Source organism: Malus sylvestris, chromosome 3 (genome assembly GCF_916048215.2).
Source record: "Malus sylvestris chromosome 3, drMalSylv7.2, whole genome shotgun sequence".
NCBI classification, from domain to species: Eukaryota; Viridiplantae; Streptophyta; class Magnoliopsida; order Rosales; family Rosaceae; genus Malus; species Malus sylvestris.
This window is the reverse complement of record NC_062262.1, coordinates 32,709,865-32,736,413: the sequence shown is the minus strand read 5'-3', so window position 1 is coordinate 32,736,413 and position 26,549 is coordinate 32,709,865. Positions and strand designations below refer to the sequence as shown.

At 36.5% G+C, this 26,549-nt stretch overlaps 2 protein-coding genes across 5 annotated transcripts; both read left to right on the top strand.

Moving 5' to 3' along the window:
• Positions 1-11,136: 11,136 nt before the first annotated feature.
• Positions 11,137-12,740, top strand: LOC126617190 (putative F-box/FBD/LRR-repeat protein At5g22670). The gene is made up of 3 exons (XM_050285224.1): positions 11,137-12,081; positions 12,193-12,321; positions 12,403-12,740. Exons 1-3 carry the CDS (start codon positions 11,137-11,139, stop codon positions 12,691-12,693), a joined length of 1,365 nt encoding a protein of 454 aa, XP_050141181.1. The 3' UTR covers positions 12,694-12,740.
• Positions 12,741-15,967: 3,227 nt separating this feature from the next.
• Positions 15,968-24,981, top strand: LOC126616759 (polycomb group protein EMBRYONIC FLOWER 2-like). Of its 4 annotated transcripts, none has more exons than XM_050284864.1 (22): positions 15,968-16,187; positions 16,274-16,430; positions 16,550-16,605; positions 16,700-16,814; positions 16,925-17,084; positions 17,174-17,242; positions 17,709-17,848; positions 18,055-18,117; positions 18,276-18,397; positions 18,935-18,999; positions 19,262-19,314; positions 19,633-19,686; positions 19,772-19,831; positions 20,289-20,335; positions 20,429-20,550; positions 21,403-21,441; positions 21,518-21,653; positions 22,367-22,415; positions 22,860-22,943; positions 23,207-23,286; positions 24,090-24,179; positions 24,286-24,593. In XM_050284864.1, the coding sequence occupies exons 2-22, from the start codon at positions 16,305-16,307 to the stop codon at positions 24,401-24,403; spliced, it is 1,848 nt and encodes a 615-aa protein (XP_050140821.1). In that variant the 5' UTR covers positions 15,968-16,187; positions 16,274-16,304; the 3' UTR covers positions 24,404-24,593. The 4 variants fall into 4 exon arrangements, with proteins under 4 accessions (XP_050140821.1, XP_050140820.1, XP_050140822.1 ...); XM_050284863.1 differs by lacking the exon at positions 24,286-24,593 and adding an exon at positions 24,603-24,981 and having other exon boundaries at positions 15,969-16,187; XM_050284865.1 differs by lacking the exons at positions 21,403-21,441; positions 24,286-24,593 and adding an exon at positions 24,603-24,981 and having other exon boundaries at positions 15,969-16,187.
• The last annotated feature ends 1,568 nt before the right edge of the window (positions 24,982-26,549 follow it).

Sequence of the window (26,549 nt, the reverse complement as noted above, 5' to 3'; positions counted from 1 at the left end):
ATGGGACAAGTCGATTCTCATGGGAGGGACACAAGTATTTTCTTACAGTAAGGGGTGAAGAATAAATTGGTATCGAACATACCATCCATGAGATTCTAAACTTAAACCTGTCACTTACAACCAAGTGAAATAAAATAATACTTTACCGTAGTACTAAGTGGCAAAAAGGGCAAATTAAAAACAATGAAATTCTCTCATGACTCAAATAGTGTTTTTTATAGGTGAGGACGAGTGACGAGTTAATCGGCTATACACAACTGACACCTAAGACCATCTCCAACCCTTTGGTTAAAACCTAAATTTTTTAGCCCAGGAAATTTAAGTTTTAACTCAGAAACAACTTTTTTACTTCAACCCTTCAGAGTTAAAATTTTAGCTCTAAATTATTAAATAATGAATTTAGGCTTTTTTTTTTTCTTAAAGTAACTTTTTAAAAGAAAAAATATGTAGACTATCCTAATTTAATTTTATGAACATTTTAACCTAAAAATATTTAGATTCTGACAAATATTAAAAAATAACTAACCGACACCATAAAACTCGTGAAATACTATAAAAGAATACGAAACATATAAAAGTTTTTTTTATTACTTTAGCCGTTATATTTAAATTTGGACCGTTAGATTTTTTTTTTACTGTTGGATTTCATCAAATTAGATCTTAATCGTTAGATTCAATGAATTTATAAATATAAAACTAAAAAAATATGCATATATGGTGGGTTAGCCCCACTAACCTATGAGGAATTCTGAGCTAAATTTTGTCCAGAAATGAGTTTTGACCCAAGGGTTGAAGTAAGTTGAGATAAGTTTATAACTTAAAATTTGAGTTTTATTTCAAGGATTAGAGCAGATCCAAGGGTCATCATTGGGGTTTGCAAAAGTTTTTTCATTTATTGTGTACGTGGGGTTTTTCTCAAAGTAAAACCATTGGCAGAGGGTAGATCTAAGATATTTCATTTTGTACAAGACGATATGTATTAAAAAGTAAAAAACTACTTTAATCTTATTTAGAAAAAGTGAGATTTGAACTTGAGTGACATGGGACGGGCCAATTATCTTGAAGTTCAATGAGTTGATTGGCTTCAATTATGAGCTTGTGAGGAACTAAACATACGCAACAAAGTATAGTAAAGACAGCATTGGTAACAGACGGGATGCATTAACCAAAAAGCTACTAGATGACTAGTGGCTACCACCCATCGATGAATTCCAAAGGACCTTTATGCATAGGATAGGACTTTTATTTGGATTGGAGCATGTGTACAAATACAACTCAATAGCCAAAGCCAATAATAAACTCACGTTACTTGGTCAAAATATTTCCAAAAAAAAAAGAAATTGCATCTGCAAAGAACCCCAGGGAGGAGACAGCGATGGGGATGATGATGACAAACTACCAGAACACACACAAATTGAAGTAAATTTGGGCAATTGTGGTGGATTTACGAGGAATTGAGAGCCACCACTCAATCAAAGCGAAGAAATGATGGAAAAGTCCATGGCAGATGATGGGCATGTGGGCATTGCCAGACCACTCATCCACATCTCTTACACATTCATAGATAAGCTTGTGCCCTTTTTACACGACAAAGGACTCCATCTTTCACTTGTTTTTCGAGGAACCCACCTTTTTAGGGGACCATTCTTTTATAGATCTTGAAGACTCAAAAATGTATTTTAGCCTCTCTTTGACCACTATAGTATAATTTATTAACGTCGGGAGTTTAATTTGTGCTTAGGGAGGGAGCAAGGTCATGTCCTCCATTCTTCCTTCCTCCACCACCATCATGATTCTGTCCAGATGATAGCTCTTTCTCTCCCACTCTACCCAAACCATCCTGCCATTGTCGGTTAACCAACATGATCAGTTTTAGACCCGATTTGATTGGTTTCGGTTAGCAATTTTAGCTCGACAGAATAGGTTGGTTTGGTTTCAGTTTTGACCCCAAACCGAAGCAACACAACCCGAGCACACCTCTTGAGCATGTTCTACGAAAATGTATACCAAACCAACCCACATGCAATTTATGTGGGAGGGTGGCAGTCTTTAATGTTTCGGGCCAGTTTAATATCATTGCATGCCCTGTAAGGATAAACGCCTTTACAACCATCTCTCTAGATTGACAAGAAAAAGGGATACACAATTTGGTAAGAAAATATGTCCTTTCTAAAGTTTTCATTGACTTATATACATCGGTGGTCTCTATTTCATGTGGAATGGTAATTAAGACAAAATGCACAATATAGTGAAAGCCAAACCACAAAAGAAGCAAACCCAGGTGCCCAAAACATGGCGAGCAGTATATAACCTTTCTTTGGCCAAAACAGTAAGCACGAAGCACCTAACTACAAAAGAAGCAAAATAAACCCCAAAGAATGTCTTAGACAAGCAAACGATTAGTGAAAAGGGGTTCGACTACAGCACAAACACTTGAAAATACCATCATTACAGTCCATTGAGTGACACATTTGTTCCATTTAGAGAGTTGAGAGTTGCAGAGAGAAACTGGTGGTATTTTCCAGAGCTATCACAGCGTAGATCAGATCAGCTCTTACCAGGTGTAGTAATTACATCGTGACCATTGTTAACTACATTGCAAAGATGAAGGATTTGTACAGAGAAAGAGGAAGAAGGCAGAGAGAAACAAGAGAGATTCTAGAGAGAGAGAGAGTTTAGAGAGAATAGGAATTGTATTGATTGAATGAATATTTACAACTATGAGACAACGGTTTATATAGCCACATTCTCAACTGTCTAACTAACTATTGTTGAGCTAGAATGATATATTCAACATCCCCCCTCAATCTCAACTGGGATCCCCAGGTTGAGATTGAATGAATGCTGCAGAACAATGAAATCCTTCTTGTCGATGTACTCCTAGCCCTGCTCCCATCATCAATTAATCCTCCATGGCTGCAAGCATTGAAAAATTACTCAAGAGCAGTGTTATTTCATACTCATCAATCAACTTCCCAAAGAATTTCAGCCCCTCAAACTGATTCACCGCTGTAGCTACCAATACCCTTTCAACCAACTGGTTCAGGTTTACATCTGTCAGATCATATCCAACTGTGGCAGTAGATAGTTCCACAACAGCCGTGGCAGCAGCAAGGATATATCCCAAAACTTGTCCAATCTCCACTTCTATGGTGAAATCACATCCATCTAGTCTTCAACAGAATCAACAATCTCCCATTCATCAGTCAACACAATCTATGCTTCAGCAGCACCCACAGTCATCAAACAACAAGCTTTACAATCACAGAAATCAAGAAACACAACCCTCTTCGGCAATCAGCCTTTAATGAAGAAAAGGAACAAGAACTACACTCCGGCAATCGGCCTTAATGAAGTTGCACACAATAACGACAAACAAAAACTATTCAAGAACGTTACTCCGGCTATTGGCCTTTAAGGAGTAACACACAATATCTGAAACATAACTTTTCACTCAGGCTATCGGCCTTGTGGAGGAAACAAACAACTTACACACACTTCTGGCTATCGGCCTTTCTGAAGTGGGTCATAAAAGGGAAATGGCTATCGGCCTCTCTATCCCAACAAACACCTCATTTATCTACAATTTTCATGATTTCAACACTTATGGCTATCGGCCTCTAACAATTATGCAATTTGAAGCAAAGAACTTTGACTGCGACATTCCATCAAACACATAGAGTGCAAGATAAAGGAACCTGACATTCTACGAACCTTGAATCTGTACCCCAACTAGAGAAGATATGAACGAAGATATTCACCTCTGTTTCGATCAGAAATCAAACATTTTCTTACTGAAACATTTAATCAAATAGATTATGTGCACTGTGAAAACCAGAAATCAAGAACCTGATAAGAACTTCAATCTTGAACAACAACTAGACTCCAAGAACTTCAATAACCATACCCAAATCCAGTGCAAGTTCAGTGAAACATTATGAAAGGAAGAAGCAGAGAACCATACCAAAATCTGCAGAAAGAGCAGAGAGTGAGACCTTTCTGCTCACATTGCGAAAAGGCATGGAACCCGAGCAGTGTCGTCGTAAGTTCCATGGTACCCTTCCAGATCATCTTTGGTAATTAAAACTGCATCTCCAGAGGGAGAACATGCTTCGAACCCACCAATGGCTTGCACCCAGCAAACCCAGCACTTCTATTTTGACCTGAAGGATCAAGATCCATGCACGAGGTTGCAGAACCATATCCTGAGGAAAATCCGAACTCCGACGAAGCAACACCAAATTCTGAAGAAAACCCAGATGCACTTTATTTCTGAAATCACCGACTACGCATGGAAGATGAAAAATCCAGATATCACCGACAATTTTTTTTTTTTTGTTCATAGCCCAGACGAAAAATCAACCAAGAAGTGACAGGACAATCGCGGAAGCACCGAAGAACTTTGACAAAATTTCTATGAAAAATTTGAGTAGAAAATAAATAAAAAAAACTAGAAAACAATGAAAACTAATGAAAACCGGAACCACCAGAATCCAAGGTGTAAGCCTGGTGGCTCTGATACCATGTTAACTACATTGCAAAGATGAAGGATTTGTACAGAGAAAGAGGAAGAAGGCAGAGAGAAAAAAGAGAGATTCTAGAGAGAGAGAGTGTTTAGAGAGAATAGGAATTGTATTGATTGAATGAATATTTACAACTATGAGACAACAGTTTATATAGCCACATTCTCAACTGTCTAACTAACTATTGTTGAGCTAGAATGATATATTCAACAACAATTACATTCTCAAATGTTTGGTTACCAAGAAAATATTTCAAGTCTTTTCATTTCTGCTTTTCTCTGGAAAAAAAAATGTAATTTTGAGTAGGTAATCTCTAGTGGGGTTTGATTGTTTCCATAAAAATTAAGCATATATAATTCATGGTAATGTGGAATTTCAAGAGTTCATGTCTATAATTATGTGAAGCCAGTTAGCATTTTAAATAGAAAAAAGCGAAATATAATGTAGTATGTTAAACAGAAACTTAAATTTGACGCATTTACAGAGCATCAAAATTAAGAGTTTGCATTAACCTTTTCAATTTTCACTGAACTGAAATGTACAGACACAGAGGACTAGAGGTGGTTACCATTACCAATGGGTTCAATATCAAACCTCGCAAGCATTGAAGATAGGATCAGTGAATTACCTGAGACGATCCTTTGTCATATACTTTCTTTCCTTGAAACGGTACATGCTGTGAGAACCACCGTTTTGTCTACAAGATGGAACAAAATATGGACTAAAGTTCCTAATCTACACTTTGGTTATATTCCAAATTTTTGTCCGGAATATGAAGATGAAGGTGAAGATGCATGTCACAATCATTTTATGACATTCGTTGATCGTGTACTTTTCTTTCGTGACTCATAAAAAATCCAAAACTTTACTCTTAGTTGTATTGATCTATATGATTTCACTCGAATTGATGGTTGGCTTTGCACTGCCACCAGGCATAATGTTGTTAAACTTGATTTTCATCTTCTTCATATTTATAAGTATAACCGCAGGGATACTTTTGAGTTTCCTCGAAGCCTTTTCAAGTGCAAAACATTGGAGGTTTTGAAGCTTTCTTCAAATTGTACTACTTACTATCCTCCTACATCCGGGTGTTTTCCGAGTCCCAAATTCCTCCATATTACACTTCATACTTCTCTTGACAACTCTGTCGAGCAGCTCATTTCTTGTTGCCCTCTACTTGAAGGGTTGACTATTGATGAATTTGTTGGCACTCGTGGAGATTCTGTGGATGTTAATTTCAACATTTCTGCGTCTAAATTGAAGACTTTGACAATAAGGTTGTCAGCTTGTCCCACAAGTCCGTACAATGTTTTAATTATTGCTCCAAATCTGAAAAGCATTAATCTTAGCCAGAATACTATGGCATATTATTTTTTCTAGAATGTAAGCTCTCTTGTTAATGCCAATATTGTTCTCGAAGCGTGTCGAGAAAAGGAATGAAGTACTTTCTTTGTCATTCGTGTCATTGCGCTTATGGGAGCAATTTCCAGTGTTAAACATCTCTCTCTTTCAGGTGAATGTGCAGAAGTATACCCTGATTCTTGTTCCTTTACACTATTGCTTGCAGAGTTGTTTACCTTCCCTGATATCGATCTATCTTAGTGTTCTTTCTTCCCTAAACACAGTGCGTGTTGACGTACGCCTTTATGATTTGAAATAGCAAGTAAATTTTTTAATGCGTTTATGTTTGATCAATGTTTATATATTTCATGAAGGGTGGTTGTCATCGATACTTCCTCCCAGAGGAGTTGGTTCCGCATGATTGCTATTACTGGAATTTGCTAAAAGCAGTGCTCCAGATATCACATAATCTACAACATCTTGTCTTAGAAGATGTGAGTATGATCAATGTGTTTACACTCTCCGTTTTTATGCCAACCTGCACCTGTTAAAGTTTTTCATTTCACTCTTTTTGAATAACTGTGTCGAGCACTGAATTTAGTTCGAGGTTCTCAGGGCATCAGTGGAATCCATCAGAATGTGTGCCTGTTTGTTTGTTGCGGCTCAAGACTGTCTCTGTGCGGAATTTCCAGGGACGACATATTGAGATGACAGTGGCGAAGTATTTGTTGAAGAATGGTATGGTTTAAAGTAAAATGACGATATGTGCAAATCGTTGTCATATGGAAAAGAAGACGTTGCACCAGGAATTTGCTACGTTTGAAAGGGGTTCAAAGACTTGTCAAGTTGAATTCATTGAAGTGTGATTTCATTTCTCCGAGTACTTTATTGAAGCTAGGACAATGAACGAATTTGCTATTTGTAGCTGCCAATGTCGCTTATAATCCAATCTAATTTGAATTGCAGTAAATGAAATTCAAATTAGCAACCAATTTATTACTCTCGACAAGTGCTTAAACCAACTATGCTAGATCCAGTTCTACTTATATTTGATTTATGGAATGCTAACTGCCAAACAAAGATAAACCTTATTTGACCAAAAAAAGAGATAAAAGTTAGAACGAGCTGCTGTTCTTGTGGAATTCTCAGACTTGAGAGTTGCAGAAATTGTGAAACCGCTGCTGTTAGCATTTCCCTTCGTTTCTCAGTAACCAATCTGAGCCACCAACTAAGGCTCTTCTCTTGTCAGGTACTCTTCTTCTTCTTCTTCCTGGAAAAATGCTCCGTTCAATACTTTCTTCTGGGTTCTGTTCGCCTCTTTGGAATCTTTTTTATTTCTCTAGAAAATAAAATTTGATACTTCAGGAAGCAGAATTTTATTTAAGATTTTAATTTGCTAAATTTTCTGTTCTGTTGGACTCGTAGAATTTCATGCATTTTTCTTTTTACCTGATATAGAGTACCTAACTAGTTAAGATTTCTTGTGCTTTAGGAATTGTAATTAATTCTGTATTCGAATTACTTTAAGTATAATATTACTTGTGCCACAAGGGTATGTGATGTATATGGAAAGGGGTTCACCCCAATCAACAGAATTATCCATTTATAGTATCTTACATATGGTACTAGTAGTTTAGGTAATTTTTTCTGTCAAACCCTAAGCCTATCCGCTAGCCTAGCCGCCCCCCTCCCTCATGGCAGCTTCTCCGGGTTCACCCCAATCAGTAGAATCATCCAATTATAACTCTCTACAGTCTGTGTAGACATATATAAAGGGTGGAAAAAATACATTCACTTTCCATTTGCTTCAGTCTTAAATAAAACCCCTAAAAGAATTTATTTTTTATTTTTTATTACGTGTGGATGCTGAACCTATAAGTTCCAATTAACAGCAGTTCCGCATTTTCTGGAATGTTCACTGGCTTTCAAGCTTTTCATGTCAAAGCCTCAGGCAAGAGTTAAAGATAGGTCAGCAAATTACCAAATGTGGTGCTTTGTTGCATATATACACTCTTTCCTTGAAAGATAATGGACTGTCAGGACCAGCAATCTGTCTACAAGATGGAAGAATGTATGTGTTTCTACCCCTATCTAGACTTCCGCTGCGGGGATTTTCCTGCTGATTCTGATGATCTTTTAAAATTTTGTTGAGCAGGTACTTTCCTCTCATGATTCATCGGATATCCAAAAAATGGGTCTTGCCTGTGATTGTTTCCAAAAGGTCAGTTCCTCTCACGTTGATGGTTGGATTCAAACTTCTTTTAGGTAGAAATATAATTTTGTTTCGCTTGATCTTTATGCTGCTACATATGGAGACCAGATTATTGAGTTACCTAATAGCTTTTTCACATCCGAAATACTAATGGTTTTGACCCTGAGGTCGAATTTTATTATCAATGTTCCCGCATCTGGTTGTTTCCCAAGTCTCTCAAGTTCCTTTATGTTATACTTAAGGTTCTAAAAGACGTTAAGTGCTACGGCTGGGTCTAGACGGATTTAAGTAAATTAAATATATATTGTATAAATAAGTGCCTATATTTATACTTCAAAAAAACACATAATTGTCTTAGCATATATAAATTGTAGAATAAAATGACATATAGATTATAAGTATTAGAACATATTGAAAAAAAACAAGTATATAATGCGTGTTCATCCAAGTATTCAACAAGCCTCTTACATTTTATTGAAAAAATAAAATGTGATTTTTTGTCCAAGTGAGAGTTGTGACCTATGCTTGAGCAGGTAGGCGCCCGCTTGAGCGGGTCTAGGGGCATTTTCTTAATTTTTAAACATCTAGAGGCTAATCAGGACGGTGGTCAACTGCCTAGCGCCTAGGCGGTGTTGAGAGTTGTCTCATATCGGTGAGGGATAAGATTTGCTATGTGCTTATATGATCTTGGGCTACTCCTCATATAGCCAATTGATTTTATGGTGGAATCTCAATTTCATCATGGTATCAGAGCAAGGTTGTTCACGTGTGAAGCCTAACGGCCACACGCGCTCTACGTCACCCAGTTGTTGTCCACGTGTAGGCTTGAAAATCCACCACACGTGCGGGGGCGTGTTGAGAGTTGCCCACATCGGTGAGGGATAAGGTTTGCTATGTGTTTATATGATCTTAGGCTACTCCTCATATAGCCAATTCGCTTTATGGTGGAACCTCAATTTCATCAGGCGGTTCTAGGCAGAGATTTTTGGAACAGTGGTTATACTTAATTATCCTCAAAATGACTCAATGTTTTACTTTTCCCGAACTGCCCTGTACGTGAAGATTTGGCTATAGAAGGATATCTTCGGTATGGTGTAGTTTTTAATTTAAATATTTACGCTTCTGAACTGAACATTTTGAGAAACAAGGGGACAACTTTTTACATGTACTCTCAAGCTTGAAAGCCTTGGTTCAGCTGGGTTTCTCGGATTATATTCTAGAGAATATGCACACTTTCTATTCAAAGCCACATATTGACCTCCATGACCATTACACAAATGTTACAATTCCTCGCTTCTGACAGTGCAACCACGTTTCTAGCAAGGATTTGCAATGTTAAACATCTATCCCTTTTAGCTCATCTTTTGAAGGTAAGTATATCCGAACTTGCTTGTCTTACAACTGTAAGAAAGAAAGGTAAGGGGTAATTTGGATGAACGGATGGATGCTACTGCATACATTTTGTACCATTATTTTGTGTAAAGTGGAAGAGTTGTGGGGTGCAGCATTCATGTTGGCCCGTAATATTCAACCCCTTCAAAGTTGGATGGATTGAATTTGAAGGAATGAAATAAATTAATTAGCAATTAAGTTTTTGTGGCGAAGGGTGGAAAAACTAATTAAGATTTTCTCTATTTCGGACAAACTTCAATTTCTTGCTTAAAGCATCAGAGGTTAACGTTATGCATTTCATTTATTTTTCAACCTTCAAGTTTTGTTATGAAGTTGACTGCAGTATCTGATGTTCACTTTGGTGATCAATGGCTGATGAGAAATTGGACGCTGCATAAGAAATAGTGCTCTTATTACATTTGATTGTTGTTTTTCCTATTCTATGATAATTATTATAAACTTTCTTTGGTGGGAATGAGAACTTGTATTTTTTTTTTTTTTTACCAGATTGTTTTAAATGCTTAAGTTTATTTTGTAATACTTCTTCATTAAGCAATCTTGATAAACAAAGACAGCTCAAAGAGAGGTGTAGCGTTCGCAATGAACGATTCTGATTATGACATCTGTACGATGAAGATTTGTATTGTTCATATAAAAATACAAGGGGACCTGCTATGAAAGTGTTCTATGTATAAATAACTAATCATTGACCCCCTCATCACCTCACAATTTCAACGCCGCACGAAACCAAAAACCCTAAGATACAAAATTTGGGTCTCCTGACACTCGCACCTTGTTAAGACGACGAATCAAAGTTCTAAAGAACCTCTACGAAGGTGAGTGGATTGATTTTTGGAACTCCTTTAGTTTTCAATTTTGTTTTATCAAATGAAATGTATGTTTGGAATGTGATCTCCTTAATTCATTTACCAGATGAATAGACTCATCTCAAACTGACCGAAATAACCATGAGAAATGATAAGCACAAATTCTTTTTCTCATCGTACACACTCTTGTTTAATCATGTCTGTTGTTTTCTTCTGATGTACTTAATATGAGGACTTGAAGTAAAAAGAGGTGTATGAGAAGCTAAAACTAGATTGAAAAATGAGCTCCCAATACTATATGAAAAAAAAAAAAAAAAAAAAAAACTCATTACTCATTACTTATTTTTGTATCAAATGAATTTTGAAAAATATGTTTTGTTTTGTGCTCCACTCTCATAATTCAGATTTTCTCCTAATAACATGTTTACTTCCTTAACATTACCATTTGTTTGGATACCAAGAAAACTGCCGAAAACAATAGAGGGATTTTAGTCTTATTCTTTCTGTTGGTTATCTCAACAAAAATATTAAATCTTTATTTTGTTGTTTTTGTTTTCTCAATGAATTTAGTTCCTCAAGAAATGTTCCAATATTGCATTCTTCCTTTCTTGGATCTATTTCTTTTTTTTCCATTAAGAAATAGTAAATAGATATCACGGAAGGCAATTAATTATCATTTGAGGACATTGTGGTTAAATGCAAAGTTATTGCCATTCATTTGTAAAATTCTTGATATGAAATATCGAAGTATGATATGCCAAAAATTTGGCTTATTTACTTCTCCCTTAGATTGTAAAAGTTTGGCTTATCTTTTTTTATAAATTTTTACTGGAAGGTACGAATGGGTTCGATGCCAAAGAATCAAGAGCGAGTGAGTGATAGGATAAGCGCATTACCAAGTGAAGTTCTCTGTCATATACTTTCGTTTCTTCCAACTAATTATGCGGTGAGGACCACCGTGTTGTCTAAGAGATGGAAGAACATATGGACTTCAGTTCCCAATCTATACTTTTGTGACGATGATTACCCTGAGGTTAATGATTTTACGGCATTTGTGAATCAAGTACTTGACTCTCATGACTTATCACGGATCCAAAAGTTCCATCTTCATTGTGACGACGACTACTTCGAACACCCGCCTGTTGATCGTTGGATTCACGCTGCAATAGAACGGAAGGTTGTTGAACTTGATCTTTGTGTTCATCACTCAGAACCAGACCAGAATTTCGAATTGCCTCAAAACATTTTCATGTGCGAAACACTAAAAGTTTTGAAGCTGCAGTTTCATTTTATTGCCCGTCCTCCTACATCAAAGTGTTTCCCAAATCTCAAGTTCCTCAATGTTGATATTCATCATCCTGATGTTGACTCGGTGGAAAAGGTTTTGTCTTACTTCCCTGTACTGGAAGACTTGGTTATAGGTGGATTTCTGGATGACTATGATGTTGAAAGTCTAGATATTCACATCTCTGCACCAGCACTGAAGACGTTAGTGTTAAGTATAGAAACTGAAAATTTTGATGAGGATTTCAAGCTTTGTACTAATTCTCCCAAACTTGAGTCCCTTGACGTCAGGCTATATGGCTTGTCAAACTTCTCTTTATCGATCAATGAAAATTCCGTAGTGAAAGCAAACATTGATCTCCCATACGAAGAACAGCCTAGTGGAGAGTCTGCAGATGTGGAAGATATTCACCAATATGCAGAACAACATGATCGTGCAATTGCGATTTTTAAAGATATCTGCAATGTCAAATACCTGTCTCTTTCAGCACATAATTTGGAGGTAAGTATCTCTTTAACTTGTTTCTTTACACTACATTGAATTATGCTAACTAAATGGTCAGTTTTTGTATGAATTTATCTGTGATCATTGCTTGAACTTATTTCCATATAGGGTGATTTGCCTGCTTTTGACAATTTGAACCAATTGAAGCTGGTTCTTTTTGACTGTGATTACTGGCGATTCCTAACAAAGTTACTCCAAAGATCACCTAATCTAGAACATCTCGTCTTTGAACACAAAGTACAACGCAGTTACAGCTATAGTACTCCTATTCCAGCAGGCAGCCTGATTTCTGGCGCGTTCGTTGATTGTTATAAAGAGTTTGTGAAATGTTCAGAATGCAATGAAGAAGACTTTGAGCATGAATTTTATCCACCAGAGATTGTGCCTATCTCTCTGTCGTCGCACCTCAAGACTATCACTGTGAACAGATACAAGGGAACGCGGTATGAGGTGCAATTGGTAAAGTATTTGTTAAAGAACGGCGAAGTGCTGAATAAGATGACCATTTCTACAGAGGTGACTTCGGATGAACAGAAGAAGGCGTTGTTCGAGGAATTTTTGCTGTTTCAAAGGGGCTCGAAGACGTGTGAAGTTGAAATGCAATTTTAGGCTTGGTATCATATTCTAGGGTTCCAAAAGATTTCATTTTAAAAGTTGTAAAAGAATCATTGGCAGTTTTATTTCCGTGGTGTATTTTCTTATATCAACTTTCAAACACTCTTGTTTTCTGCCTGCGTTTGATAATTGGAGAAAATTGAAGCTGGTTTGGCATAATATATCTGTTAGGCGAGCACTCCGCATTTTACCCCTGTTAATTCTGTTCCTTCATTTTCTTTTGATTTGCTCAAGCGAGCACCCCTTTGACAAACAATTGACACTATTGTGCCTATTTTTTTAGTCTGAGACCTACCTGCTAGGCAAACAGTTAATTGAGTATCGTTTTCGTTTTGTGTTTCACCTGTTTACTTGGTCTTTTTTTTTAGTTCTTGTCAATTGAGCCAGATAGATCTTATCCCATTCCGAAGTCCAATTAACGTCAAAAAATCTCCCATCCTTTAATTATCCGGCCTACCAAATGAGGCAATAGCCTAAACAAATTTTCAAAAGGGAACGATAATGAATTCGTATCTTTATCTAGTTATCCTGCTTCGTGGATGAACAATGCTTAAGTCTTCGGTCGAACTATTTGTTACTAAACCCTCTTACTATCTGTTTGGTAAATAGGGTTAGAAATTCAAGTCTTTCCCCTTGTTTGTTTCTGTAGATGGTAAAACTTTCTGACTTTACTATGATTGAAATTATGAGTATAACATCCCATATCGAACAACGAAGAGGAGGGAATGTGCCTTATATGTACATGCCCACCTCTATATAGCATGAGATATTTTGGGAATTCACTGGCTTCGGGTTCCATCGGAACTCCGAAGTTAAGCGAGTTTGAGCGAGAGCAATCCTAGGATGGATGATCCTCTAGGAAGTTCTCGTGTGAGTTCCTAAAAACAAAACTGTGAGAGCGTGACCGGCACCCAAAGCGGATAATATCGTGTTACGGTGGACTCGAGACTGGGATGTGACAATGAGATTTTGATGTTGCAATATATGAAAACTGAATACCAAATGGTTATCAAATGGTCCCTAAACAAAACATATGCCAAGACATTTTAAATTTACTTGTTTTTATCATTCATTGTACAGCTATTATAACTCAAAAACAAAGGAAATTTCTGATTTTATATTTTTTTTTCTGCATCAATTTCTGATTAGCAAAAATAGAGCATAAAGATTGACCAAAAAATGAAAAGCCTTTTCTATGTGAAGTTTTTTATACAAAAGCTTCTTGACAGTGAATTACCAAGTTAAAAAGCGTGCTGCAACATGACAATATTTCCCAAAATGCATCAGGTTACAAATGGGTCCGAAGTCTGACAGTCAAGCAAGTTCGAAAAATTGGATCAGCGAACTACCAGATGCAGTTCCTTGTCACATACTTTTTTCCCTTCAGCAAAACATGTTGTGAGTACCAGCGTATTGTCTACAAGATGGAAGAACATATTGTCTCTTTTCCCAATCTAGACTTCAGCGATCGAGATTTCTCCTCCTCTGCTGACTTTCGGAGTTTGTTGATCGTGTGCTCTTCTTTCATGACTCATCAACATTCAAAACTTCCGTCTTTTTAATAACTATGTGGATGACTTTTCTCATGTTGATGCTTCGATCCGCACTGCTATTAGGCGTAATGCTGAGGAACATGATCTTCGGGTTCAATCATCTGATAATTACGAGCAATTTGAATTGCCTAAAAGCCTTTTCATGTGCAAAACACTAATGGTTATGAAGCTGATGACAGATTTTGTTGCCAGTATTCCTACATCACATTTCATTACCCTCAGACTCACTCAATGGAAAAACTTTTATCTCAATGCCCTGTACTTGAAGATTTGACCATTGACGTTAAGTCTTTCAGACAGTTTTTTGCCTAAACTGAAGGGGTTAAGCATAAGTCTGAGCACTTCAAGATGTAGACAATTTTTTTTTATAAATGCACCAAATATTTGAAAAGTTGATATCGTGTGAGCAGCTTTTGTCAAGTTATATCTTGGAGAGTAAATAATCCCTACTCGAAGCCAAGATTCATCATTATTGGCATGATAGCTAGAGATGATGAAGGTGCCTGTGCCTGCGTTTGATATTTTGAGAAAATGGATTTGACGCTGGTTCTTCACAGCTGTTGTTAGGGGTGGGAAATGCTAATAGAGTTGCTCAAGAGATCACCTGCTCTACATTCCCTTGTCTTGCAAAATGAGTATGAGTATCGCCGCCCCTCCAAAATTGACAAAAGCTTGATGATTAAGCTTCAAGTAAACCGAGATTATGCGGACTCAGATCTTCCATGGAATCCACCAGAGTTTGTTCCTATTTGTTTGACGTCGCACATCAAAGCTATCTCCATGAGGGCATTCAGGGGAAATCCAGATGATCAGATTGAAGTACCCAAGTATTTGCTAGAGAATGGCCAAGTCTTGCAGAATATGACTATTTACACTGCCGGTCAAAGCTTGTTCAGTTTCAAGCTTGAACTAAAGCCGAAATTGGCTCGTTTATGGATTAAGCTTGAACCTTAGCTTGGTTTAGCTCATTTCTGAAACCAGCTTGAACTTTGATGAAAAATTAAAAATTATTTAAGCAAACACAAATAAACTTATAACATGACAAGTCTCATGATAAATGCACATTCCTAATAGATGCCTCATCAATGTGAAGAAGGAAAGCCAATACATTCAAAAAAAACAATACTACAACCGAGTCAAACATGAATCAATCTCGAGGAATCTCAAAATCCCAAAATTAGTTGAGTTAGACTATAAACGTTGTAGCTGAACTCATAGATTTTTTGGTTTTGGTCAACTGAACTCATAGATCATATCACTCTCTTTTGAATTTCTTGGTCATAATCTATATTTTGGTAAAAATCTTGAATATTTGGTTTGGATTGATAAAAGGATTAAAAATTACACTTAGATTTATAGCCAAGCAAATCACACATCTGTCTAAATTACTAAAACGAGAAATGATTACTACATATTTTTTATTTTATACACGTCGCTTTATAAAACGTCCATTGTTATTATCGTTTTTCTTCTTTCTTCAAAATTAAGCGAAAACAAAACCTTGGAAAAAAAGAAGAAGAAATTTTAACGAAAAACTTCATGTACTGTTTACTTTAACGAAAAACCACATTTTTACACTAAAAAGTCAATCATGTACTATTCATTTTATCTTTTATTATCTTTACGTTAAAACTCAAAATTTCCAAACATTTTCCATTAGTTTTCTTAAAAAAAAATTAAAAAAAAACAAAAGGCAAAGGATTATAAATATAATTTTTGGTCTGAAGAAAGAGGCGAAGTTGCCAGCTGAGAAAAATGGCAGCGTAACGCAGAGACTGAGTGAGGGAGTCTGGTAGAAGAGAGCGTCCATCGCGATTTTCGATGAGGAAGGAAACACCGAGAAGAACCCAAAAGCCAGAAGAAGAATTGCAGACACCAAACCTTCTCCTCCACCCAATCTCTTCGTCTTCAGCTCCAATTCTTCCTCCTGGCTCCGTAAGCTCTCGTTTCCTCATGTGGGTTCTCTCTCACTCCTCTGTTGCTGCGACTTTCGCCTAGAAAAATTGAATCTTTGGTTGCAGGTACGCGAGGAGCAGCAGCGGCAGCGGTAACATGTGCCGGCAGGAGGCGCGGGTGCGGATGTCGGCGGAGGAAGAAATTGCGGCGGAGGAAAGCCTCTCTGTCTATTGCAAGCCTGTTGAGTTCTACAACATTCTCCAACGCCGCGCTATTAGAAATGTACTAATTTATTTCGTATTGTTCAGCTAAATTATTTGCATTTACGTGACCAATGAAATCGAGGATTTATACTTCGGTGGCCACTTTGTAATGGGTTTGTGTGCATTTTTCGAATGTAGCCGGCGTTTCTTCAAAGATGTTTGAGCTACAAAATAGAGGCCAAGCACAGAAGGAGGTAATGGCAGCAATTAAAATTTGAACTTTTGTGTCTATACAAGTGTGTGCTAATTTTTTTTTTACTGACTGGGTTGGTGTTGGTTGAAATTTAGGATACAAATGACGGTTTCCATTTCGATGTATGAGAAGGAAGGTGTACAAACCCATAATCTCTTTCCTTTGTATGTGTTTTTGGCCAGACTAGTTCCTGATGTTGCGGTTCCAGAGGTATGTCTATGTATGTTTTTAGTTTTCGAATTGTTAATCAGTGTGTTGCTTTGTTCCGGTTTCATTTTCATGTATCTGATAAGAGTTCTGTCTTGGAATGTATGAACAAGTATTCTGCTACATATCGATTCAGTCGGGCTTGCATGTTAAGCAATTCCACTGGGGTTGATGGGAGTAGTCAACTTCAAGCACATTTTATTCTGCCTGACATTAATAAGCTAACACTGGAGGCTAAATCTGGCTCACTTGCAATCTTGCTCGTCAGCTTTGGTACTTTTTTGTGAAATTTTGTTGGTATGGAAACCTTTTTTATGTGGATGTCATCGAAATGTTTGGGCTCATATATTAGTTCATTGTAGTGGGAGCACAAAATCCATTTCGTGGAATCAATTTATCCAAGGGTCCTGTGGATATGTCTTCTTTCCCTTGTAAGTTAAAGCTTTACTTGCTAAGCTCTATCACATGTTTGAATTTTGTTATGTTATTTAACAGATTAAAATTTAAATTTGTGACAGGTCTGACATAATTTTGCAGTTTGGATTTCTTTAGTAAACTTTATGTTCTACATGATGCTGGCACATTACGATATGCAGAGACCAGATGTTTAACTATATGACCCATTTGCAGCTCCCTAAATTTTTGAATTTCTGATTTATTTTACCCACTTTAAAAATAAGATAGGACGAGTACACTTTATGTCATGCCTTGTCTAAACTATGTGAATAAATGTTTCTTCACACCAAGATATGTGGAGTGAAAGATGAAACATTCTTTGTACCTTGTAATATTGAGAATTAATTCACCGACTTTAATCTTCTTTCTTATGAGATTGATTGCTCAAATCAGTTCTATTTTTATTCTGGTTCTAAATTCACTGTCAATTTTGCTTGACAGCAAATGCAGGAGGATATTGTCTATGGAGCAAGATACCACTTGAATTACTCTATATCTCTTGGGAGAATTCTCCTAATTTTGGTTTGGGACAGAGAGCTGAGATGATTTCAACGACTGACATGCGCTCTTGCTTCTTGAAGGTATGGCATCAGTTCCCTGACTATTGATTAACTATTTGTAATTTTCTTGACTAAGAGCTCCTGGTTAACAATGTGGTAAACCTTATGACATTGTAGCTGTCAAAATAATTTAGTTTTTCTCCAATCTCTTATTCGTGATTGGACCTGTATAATTGTAGGCCTTCTTTTCTCCACTTTCAGTTGATTTGGTCTTTTCCCTATTGCAGTTGAGCTGTTTAAATGAGGACAAGTGCCTTATGATTGCAACTCCCCATAATCCAGAAACTGTTGTATGTTCTTTTTTCAGTGTTTTCTTCTTAGATCAATAATTTGAATCTCTCCTCTCTCTCTAGGCACGGAACATACATGTATGTGTATTCAACATTCTCTTCTTGGCAACCGTTGCTGATGAATATCTGTTACTTTTGGTTGCTTGGGCCTTTCAAAGGTCATTTCTCAGCTAGTGCAGGTCACCATTTCTGCAGAGGAATTTGGTGCTAGGGAAAAATCTCCTTATAGCACTTACATATGTAGTGACATTCCTTCTTCATCATTGCCTCATATCATTCGGTAATTTTCATCTCTCATCAAGTAAATTTGCCTGTTCACGTCATTCTGTTATTCCTTCTAACTTTTTGCTTCCCTGAAATTGTTGTTATCGGATACTGTTTTTTGTTTGATCATATTTATAAAACTTAGTTTTTGGGTCACTACTTGTATTTTATAATGATCAACTATTTCAATTTAGACTAAAAAGGTCGTACCCAGTGCACAAGGCTCCCGCTCCCAGACCCTGCGTAAAGCGGGAGCCTTGTGCACTGGGTACGACCTTTTTAGTCTAAATTGAAATAGTTGATCATTAGTCTCGTGGTATTTTTCCATAAGAACAGACTCTATGAACTTAATTTGGATATACTCCCACAAAACTTCTTATACTTCATTTTCTTGCATGCAAATGGGTGATTTGTCATGCTATTCATGGAGAGTACAAAATCTGTGTGATCTTAAGCTGATTTTAATGAGGATTTTATTTTTATATCAGTATGTATATGTCTATATTTGAGCTCTTGGCAATATGCTTAAATATTTGTTACTTGTGTTGTCCAGGTTAAGGGCAGGAAATGTGATTTTTAATTATAGATACTACAACAATACATTGCAACGGACAGAAGGTATTAATGATATCTTATAATTGTTGGCAACTTCCAAATTTTCGTTATGGGACATGTTGGCAGCTTAAAGTTAAAATATGGAAATTGGTAATTTTATTCTATACTTCCATTTCCTTGTCAATAAAGACAAAAAAAATATTTTTGTATTCCAATTAATGTGTTTTTTCTTCTTCCTCACATTCTTTAACCAATTAATATATTTTTGTATACCAATGAATACACATTCCCTTGTTTGTGAAATAATCCTTTGTTCATCTTGCAGTAACTGAAGATTTTTCTTGTCCATTTTGCTTGGTTAGTTGTGCAAGCTTCAAGGTGCAACTTTCTGCCAAAATCTGTTTTTTATTGTATATTGATAACTAATTACTTCACATATTAACAACTTAGGTTTTAGGAAAAATAACAAATTTTCATGGTATCAAAGCAGAAGGTCTTGTGCTCAAATTGTGCCACTCAATTCCACATTAAAATAAAAATAGTACCTGCCCTCTCGTAGTTGAAGTCTTGGTACACATAGAATTGATTCTAATAGCTTAAGCTTATGGGAAAAGTAGGAGTGTAGCAATCTGAAATTGAACCAATAGCTAGTGCACTTATGACTGATGCTTAAAATCTATTCAATCTTTTTTGTAGGGTCTGAGACATCATTTGTTCTCATCACATGATCTCTTCAACTTTGAATTTTGGGTTAGTATTCTGTGAGAACCTTAGTGGGATTATGTTCATTTAATTATGGTAGACCGATGGCTACTAAAATGATGATTATTTATAGGTAACCGAAGAGTATCAAGCTGTAAATGTGTCTGTGAAAACTAATAATTGGGGATCTGAGGTATGTGTTCTTCTATTATTTGATGATAGAGCAAAATAACATTTCTCAGCGATCAAGTTCTGTATTAAGTATTAGCAACCATATTTCATTCCATTCAGTAAAATTTAATGTTACATTGTGTGTGTATATTGTTACCCGAGGAATTGAGCAAGTCCCATACAAGGTTGCTTCCCCAATCATGAGTTGTCCTATGTTTAATTTGGAATTAGATTAGGGCAAATGTCATCATGATATAATCTTTTCTAGTTTCTTTGGACATATACATGTTGAAATAGTAAAGATGATGTTGGCTGCCGAAGATGACAGATGAAACGACTATTATGCCAATTTATGAATTGTAGTTAACTTTGAGAATACATTCTCTTAAAAAACAGATGGTAGTGGTACAAAAGAAAAAAAATGCAGAAATACCTTGATAACTAGCTGCAGAAATTTAGATCTTATTTTTTCTCTTCAGATTGTTGCTGATGGTGTTGATCCTAAGCAACAAGTATTCTCCTTTTGGTAAGTTTTCTCTTCTTTATTGGCCCATATGTAATTTTATTTGAGATATATGAATGCCTTAAACTGAAAGGAGTAAGCTCATGCATTTCCCAGCTCAAAGCCACTAAGACGCAGAAGACCCAAGAGCCTATATCAAAATGCAAAGCACGTACATCCTCACGTCTTAGAGTCTGACTTTCCTTCTGGACTTTGTGAGCTTTTGGACAAGGCCGATGGTACATGTTCTTTCTCATGTTCACATAAACTATCTGAATTGACTACATGATCGATTATTATTAAAAATTTGAGAAAGTAGAAGGTGCTGAAGCTCTCTTTGTTTCTCCTTTATATGTATTTGGCAATGTTATACTTTGGGTGGGTGTTTGTTGTTTTAAAGTCAATGGAGGTTAGACAACCAAAAAGGACAAAAAAAGATGGAATAAATAAGGCTTTTTGAACTGTGTCAAAGATTTGAACTGTCTTTTAGCTAAGAATTATTTTCTCTGGAATTATATGGGAAAGATATATCTTAGTAATGGTGAAGACTTGAATAAGTATTAATTCCTTGCAAAATAAGTGTATGGTCCAAAAATTATGGATCAACCAATCCTCATGTGTGTCTTGACTAGTTGATTGGATTATTGTTAGGAACCCGAAGTGTTCCTGACATAGTTAATCTGAACATGTCCTGCAACATGAAATTTCAAGCTCCGGACTGCAGATGAAATATCATTGTTCTCCTGGAGACCTATGTAGTAACTCCTTCAGGTGCCTGCAAAGCATCTGTCGAATATTATTTTCTACGAGAATTCACTTAAATTAGGCCTGAATAATTGAGCAATGTCTCTATTAGACTTGCTTTGGAGTGACACAAATAGCTATTCTATGTTTGTAACACATAGTTAACTTTTCCTATTTTTACGCTGAGAAGAACATATTGAGTTAAAGGTGCATTGTAATTTTTTTTTCCTTACCTAATGTCTGAAAAGAATTTTGGAGTTATTATTCTTTTAGGCAGATTGAACTAATATTTCTTAATGCAATCCTTTTCCGGATATTGTCGTCAAACACTCAACTTCTTTGCTCAGATGCTCATTCTAGTAGAGGTGATAAGGCTAGAATATCAGGTAGGAGTAATCTGCAGAATGATACGGTTGGTGCTGCTGTCTCTGAAATTTGTTTAATCCAGCTTTAATGTTGCAGGGTTTTCAAGCTCCACGCTACAGTCATATGGTGATCCTGGTTGCGTTCAGTCAGTATCGGGAAACAATATTGCACCTCCAACGCTTCTATTTGCAAAGACAAGAAAGTTATCTGTTGAGCGCCCAGACCCTAGAAAGTATCTCTCTCTCTCTCTCTCTCTCATGAAATACTGCAGTGTAATTACTTATGGGTGTATATGATTCTCATCAAAGCCAAATGTATGAGGTTTTACCTGGCCTTCAGCTACCAATCTATGGCTTCGCGTGTGCTTAGATCCATCATATGTTGCTTGGATGCATGGCTACTCATTCTTAATAAAACTAACAAAATTCTGGTAGCGCTGTCCAACAACTTCCTCAACCTGAACCATATGAAGCAACTGACTTAAAGTGACCTGAACTGGTTATTTGGTTCGGTTCAGTTCCTATTTTCCTGAAACCAAAAGGATTGGTTCAGCAAAACTTGATAAAACAACCTGAATGGATGAATAGCTCTGTTGAGCCTGTGCATGCATGTGAATTTGAACCTTAATAGATGGATGCTAACCGTTGCTCCCAAGCTGCTCTGATGTTAACTTGTCAATCTACACACACACACATGCACACACAAACACACATGCATGCATGCACGCACAGACGCACACCCTCAAAACTGATCATGTGTGGACAGGCTGTGTTTTCACTTGCCAATGTATCAGCAGTGTAATACTTTCCATTAAAGTTAATTTTCAATTATTTTAAAATGTGTTCTTTATACTGTGGTATTTTGCTTTTGCATGTCGATTATTAGTCTTGCATGTGGCCACATATGAATATGGTTTTTATCTAGAAGTTTTCTCTATATTTTCAGCTGTGCCCTCCTGCGGAAGAGAAAGTTCTTTCACTCACATAGGGCCCAGGTGAGAATAACTTATGTGATGAATGCATCACCGAACGCTGATTAAGCTTTGTGAATTTTTCAGTTATCATATACTCTGAAGTGTCATATATGGAAGCCTTTGTGAATTTGCCAATTTTTCTTTCCTTGGTGTATGAACGAGAGAGCAATCTGATTTTTTGGCCTGACCCACCATAATATTTTTTCTTTTCTTTAGCACGTGTTCTGTCACAGTAAATTATTCTTGCACTTGTATCATAAGTCTGTAACTGCTATGGTATGACTCTATATTAGTATAATCATTGAGGGCTGCTAGCAACAGTTGCTTTATCAGCCGCTTGCTCAGTTGCTAGCTCCAAAGGCCAACAGGTGTCAATAGTTTAGTTTCTTTTTGGCTCATATATTTAAATGACACTACTTAGAATATGCGGCACTGAATTCCTAATTATTATTTTTATGCTTGAAGCCGATGATGTTGGAACAAGTTTTGTCAGATCAGAATAGTGAGGATGAGGTTGATGATGATGTTGCTGATCTTGAAGACCGAAGGGTATAAAACTGAACCTCTCTCTTGCGAATACCATATGTTTCTTAGACAACTGACTTTCAGTCAGACAAGACCTTTATTGATGGCTGATTGAGTCATCGAGGAAAATATTTTCTTGCCATCTAGACTTTGTTTTATTTTCTTTGCATTCCTGTGCACATGGATCTGCGTTGAACATTTGGAAGCTTATTTGGGAATATGTTAGCAGCACTTTACATTGACTTGGCATCTAGCAAATGAATAAGTGGTATTTTACTCTATTGTAGATGCTTGATGATTTTGTTGATGTGACTAAAGATGAGAAGCAAATGATGCATATGTGGAACTCCTTCGTGAGGAAGCAACAGTAATTTCTCTACACTCAATTTTTTTAATTACAACCGTTGATATCATGGCACGTCTGGTAGGGCTCTTCATTTGCATGAATAATGCTCAATGATGGACAAGCACCAGGTCAAGAGAAAAACGGACAACTTCATTTTCTTGTGTGGATAAACATTAGGGCCTGTTTGGTACTCTACTTGAATCTAACTTTTTAAACTCAAAAACAATTTTCAAGTTTTAGACCTTAAAAACTTGTATGGTAGAACTATTTTCAAAAACTAAACTCAAGACTTTAACTTAAAAATATAGGCTATTCTCTAAAAACATAAAAAGTGAGTTTTTAGAGTATATAAACTCAAACTCACTTCTTTCTTTTCTCTCCCTCCTTCCCTCCCACTCCAAATCTATCTCTCTCTTTTCTTCTTTCTCTCTCCTCGTTTTGTTTTTACCTTTTTCGTCTTCCCTCCAATCTGCTCTCTTCATTCTCTCAGTTCTTTCTCTCACTCCTCTTCCTCTCTATCTCGTCCGACCCTTTCTCTTCTTTCTCTTTTCTTCAATCATCTCTTACTTTTTGTCCGCCTCTCTCCTCTTTCTCCCTCTCCTGCGACCCCCTCTTTTTAGATCTCTTTGTCTAGTTTAAGTCATAAGATTTAAAAAATTTAAATCGCAAACCAATCAAGTTTTTTAGTCTTAAAAAAAATTGTTATCAAGAAATGTTCTTAAGAAATATTTTGAGAAATGATAAAAAATTTCAAATAGAATACCAAATAGGCCCTTAGTTTTCTCTTGATTCTTTATGTGAATTATTTTGTGCAATTATGGCAGGGTATTGGCTGACGGTCATATTCCTTGGGCATGTGAGGCATTTTCGAGATTGCACGAGCATGATCTTGTCAAATCCCCTGCTCTGATATGGTATTAATCGCACTCGTTTGATTGTTAGTTCCCTCGAATTTGTTGCATATAGTCATTAACAACCCCCTCTTATCTAATTTTTGTAATGCATTTCTAACAAATTAAGCCTGAGTTCCATGAACTTAAAAGTCCCTCATTCAAACGCAAAATTAAGGATTATATTTACAGTGGCGTTCAGATGTGGACCTGGTATAATATTAAACCTTTTTCGTTCTTTGCCCTGAAGTTCAAGGACTTTACCTTCTGCTATGAAGTATGAACAGGTGAATCGTATGATCTGATTTAACACATCTGTATAAAGTGATTTTGTCTTTGCATCATCCTCCCCCTATCCAGCAAAAACGATCCGGAAGACAACTAGTATTATCATGCTTTGCTATTGATTATATTTCGCGAATCTCAAATGACAAATCACTTTGGCAGGTGTTGGAGATTATTTATGATCAAATTGTGGAATCACGGTCTCCTTGATGCACGCACCATGAACAACTGTAACATTATTCTTGAACAATGTCAAAGCCCGGCTTCGGAACCCCAAAGTTAAAAGAGATTGTTTTGTTCATCAGAGTCGGGCACCTTCTTACTGCTGTGCTGATCTTGGTGCCTGCATTTTGTACGATGTGTTCTTATTTCGTAGTTTACTTTCTCCATGCTTATTGTCTTGTTGTAATCAGAGCCGTATGCGATTTTCCAGATGAATGTAGAACTGTACTATATCCATGTATCTACCAGAGAAAATATGTAAGTAGAAACTATGGGCAAATAAATTCCAATCAATTTCTTATAAAAAGAATTCACCTTCTTTCTTTTGTGTGATTTAGTGTTCAGCTTATATTTTCATTGCTTTTTCAATTACTTAATTAAGAATCATTTTAGCTGGAAATGTAAATGTTCTGATGCTTGTAATTGTCTTTGCCCACAAATTGTGGCTCAATTTCAATAAAATTGGTAGAGCTTGGTAGTTTTCTTTAATATGAACAGTTCTGATTATAAACATGAAGTATTGTGAATCCGACACGAAGAATTTTGAGCATGGATTTTTACTCATTTTTAAGTAGTTAAGCATTATCCGGACATAATTGTCATTTTCAACTCAATGATTTGTAATAAATACATTGTATATATGGACTTGGATAAGGGGCTACGTAATTAGTATTCACACTAATTTAGTGACTTAACACTAAATAAAACCTAGACCAATTTCCACCTCCCAAACAAGTTTCCAAGTTGAACCCTTGTCTAATGTTCTCTCAAAAAGCTAACACAAAAAGTAGTACTGGAAGCATCAATGGCTAGTTGTGTTGCACCCAAGTGTTGTCCTGGTGTGCATAGTAATTACATGGGCATGGAGGGTGCTGAATTGGAGACACCAAGGAGAGCTCAACAAGCACAATCCAAACCCATCAAACTCTCTTGCTGCCATGATATTGCGCCACATGTCATCCCATTTCCCCATCAAATTGTGAACTCTTATGGTATGCCACTTATTTTTAACATTCCCATCAACGATCCGAACCGCATATCAAAATAGGCTAGTAACTAATCCAAGTCCTAATTAACAGAAAGATTATCAACTCTGCATTCCATTTGGAGAAGTTGAAAGTATGGCTAGTACTTAATATGCTTTTTATGCACAATATGTGCTGATAATTTCTAGGATGGGGTAAAATTTGAATCGTCTTTCATTGGAAAAAAAACATTACAAAATTTACATCTTACTATCTCTATAACGAGAAATTCTTCCATCCAGAACTCGGAGGTAATGAGTCATAAAAGTAGTGCGAGAGAGGGGTGAGGTCATGACATGGAGAGTGGTGGGCCTCAATGTTAGGGGCAGTGGCGTATGTGAGTTTTATTGTGTCTGGAGTCACACGGACACCAAAATTTCTCCTTTATAACAGACTAGGTTACAAATGTCACAATAATCGGTGAAAACACTTAATCTTCTTGACGTCTTCCAAAAAAATTGAAGTAGTGCTTTTTTTGTGCAGGTTTCTACCAACCAAAATGAACAAGAGTTTGAAGGAAGTTAATTGAGATATAAAAGGTTTACTCATGGGTGTTATAGATAGAAGAGAGAAGATGATCAAGTGAGGTGAAGGTACGTAAAGATGACTGATTGGGTATAGTTTTGGAGTCCAACTTGAAGGAAATTGAGGAGCATGGGGACAACAAAAACATTGGAATGAGTATTGAAGATGTGATTGAAGAGTGAAAGCTGTTTTACTTTGCTGGGCAAGAGACCACTTCAGTGTTGCCTGTTTGGGGCAATGGTTTTACCAAGTCAAAATCTGAATTGGCAAACTCGAGCACAATAAGAAGTTTTGTAAGTCTTTGGAAGCACTAAACCAACTTTTGATGCGCTAAGTC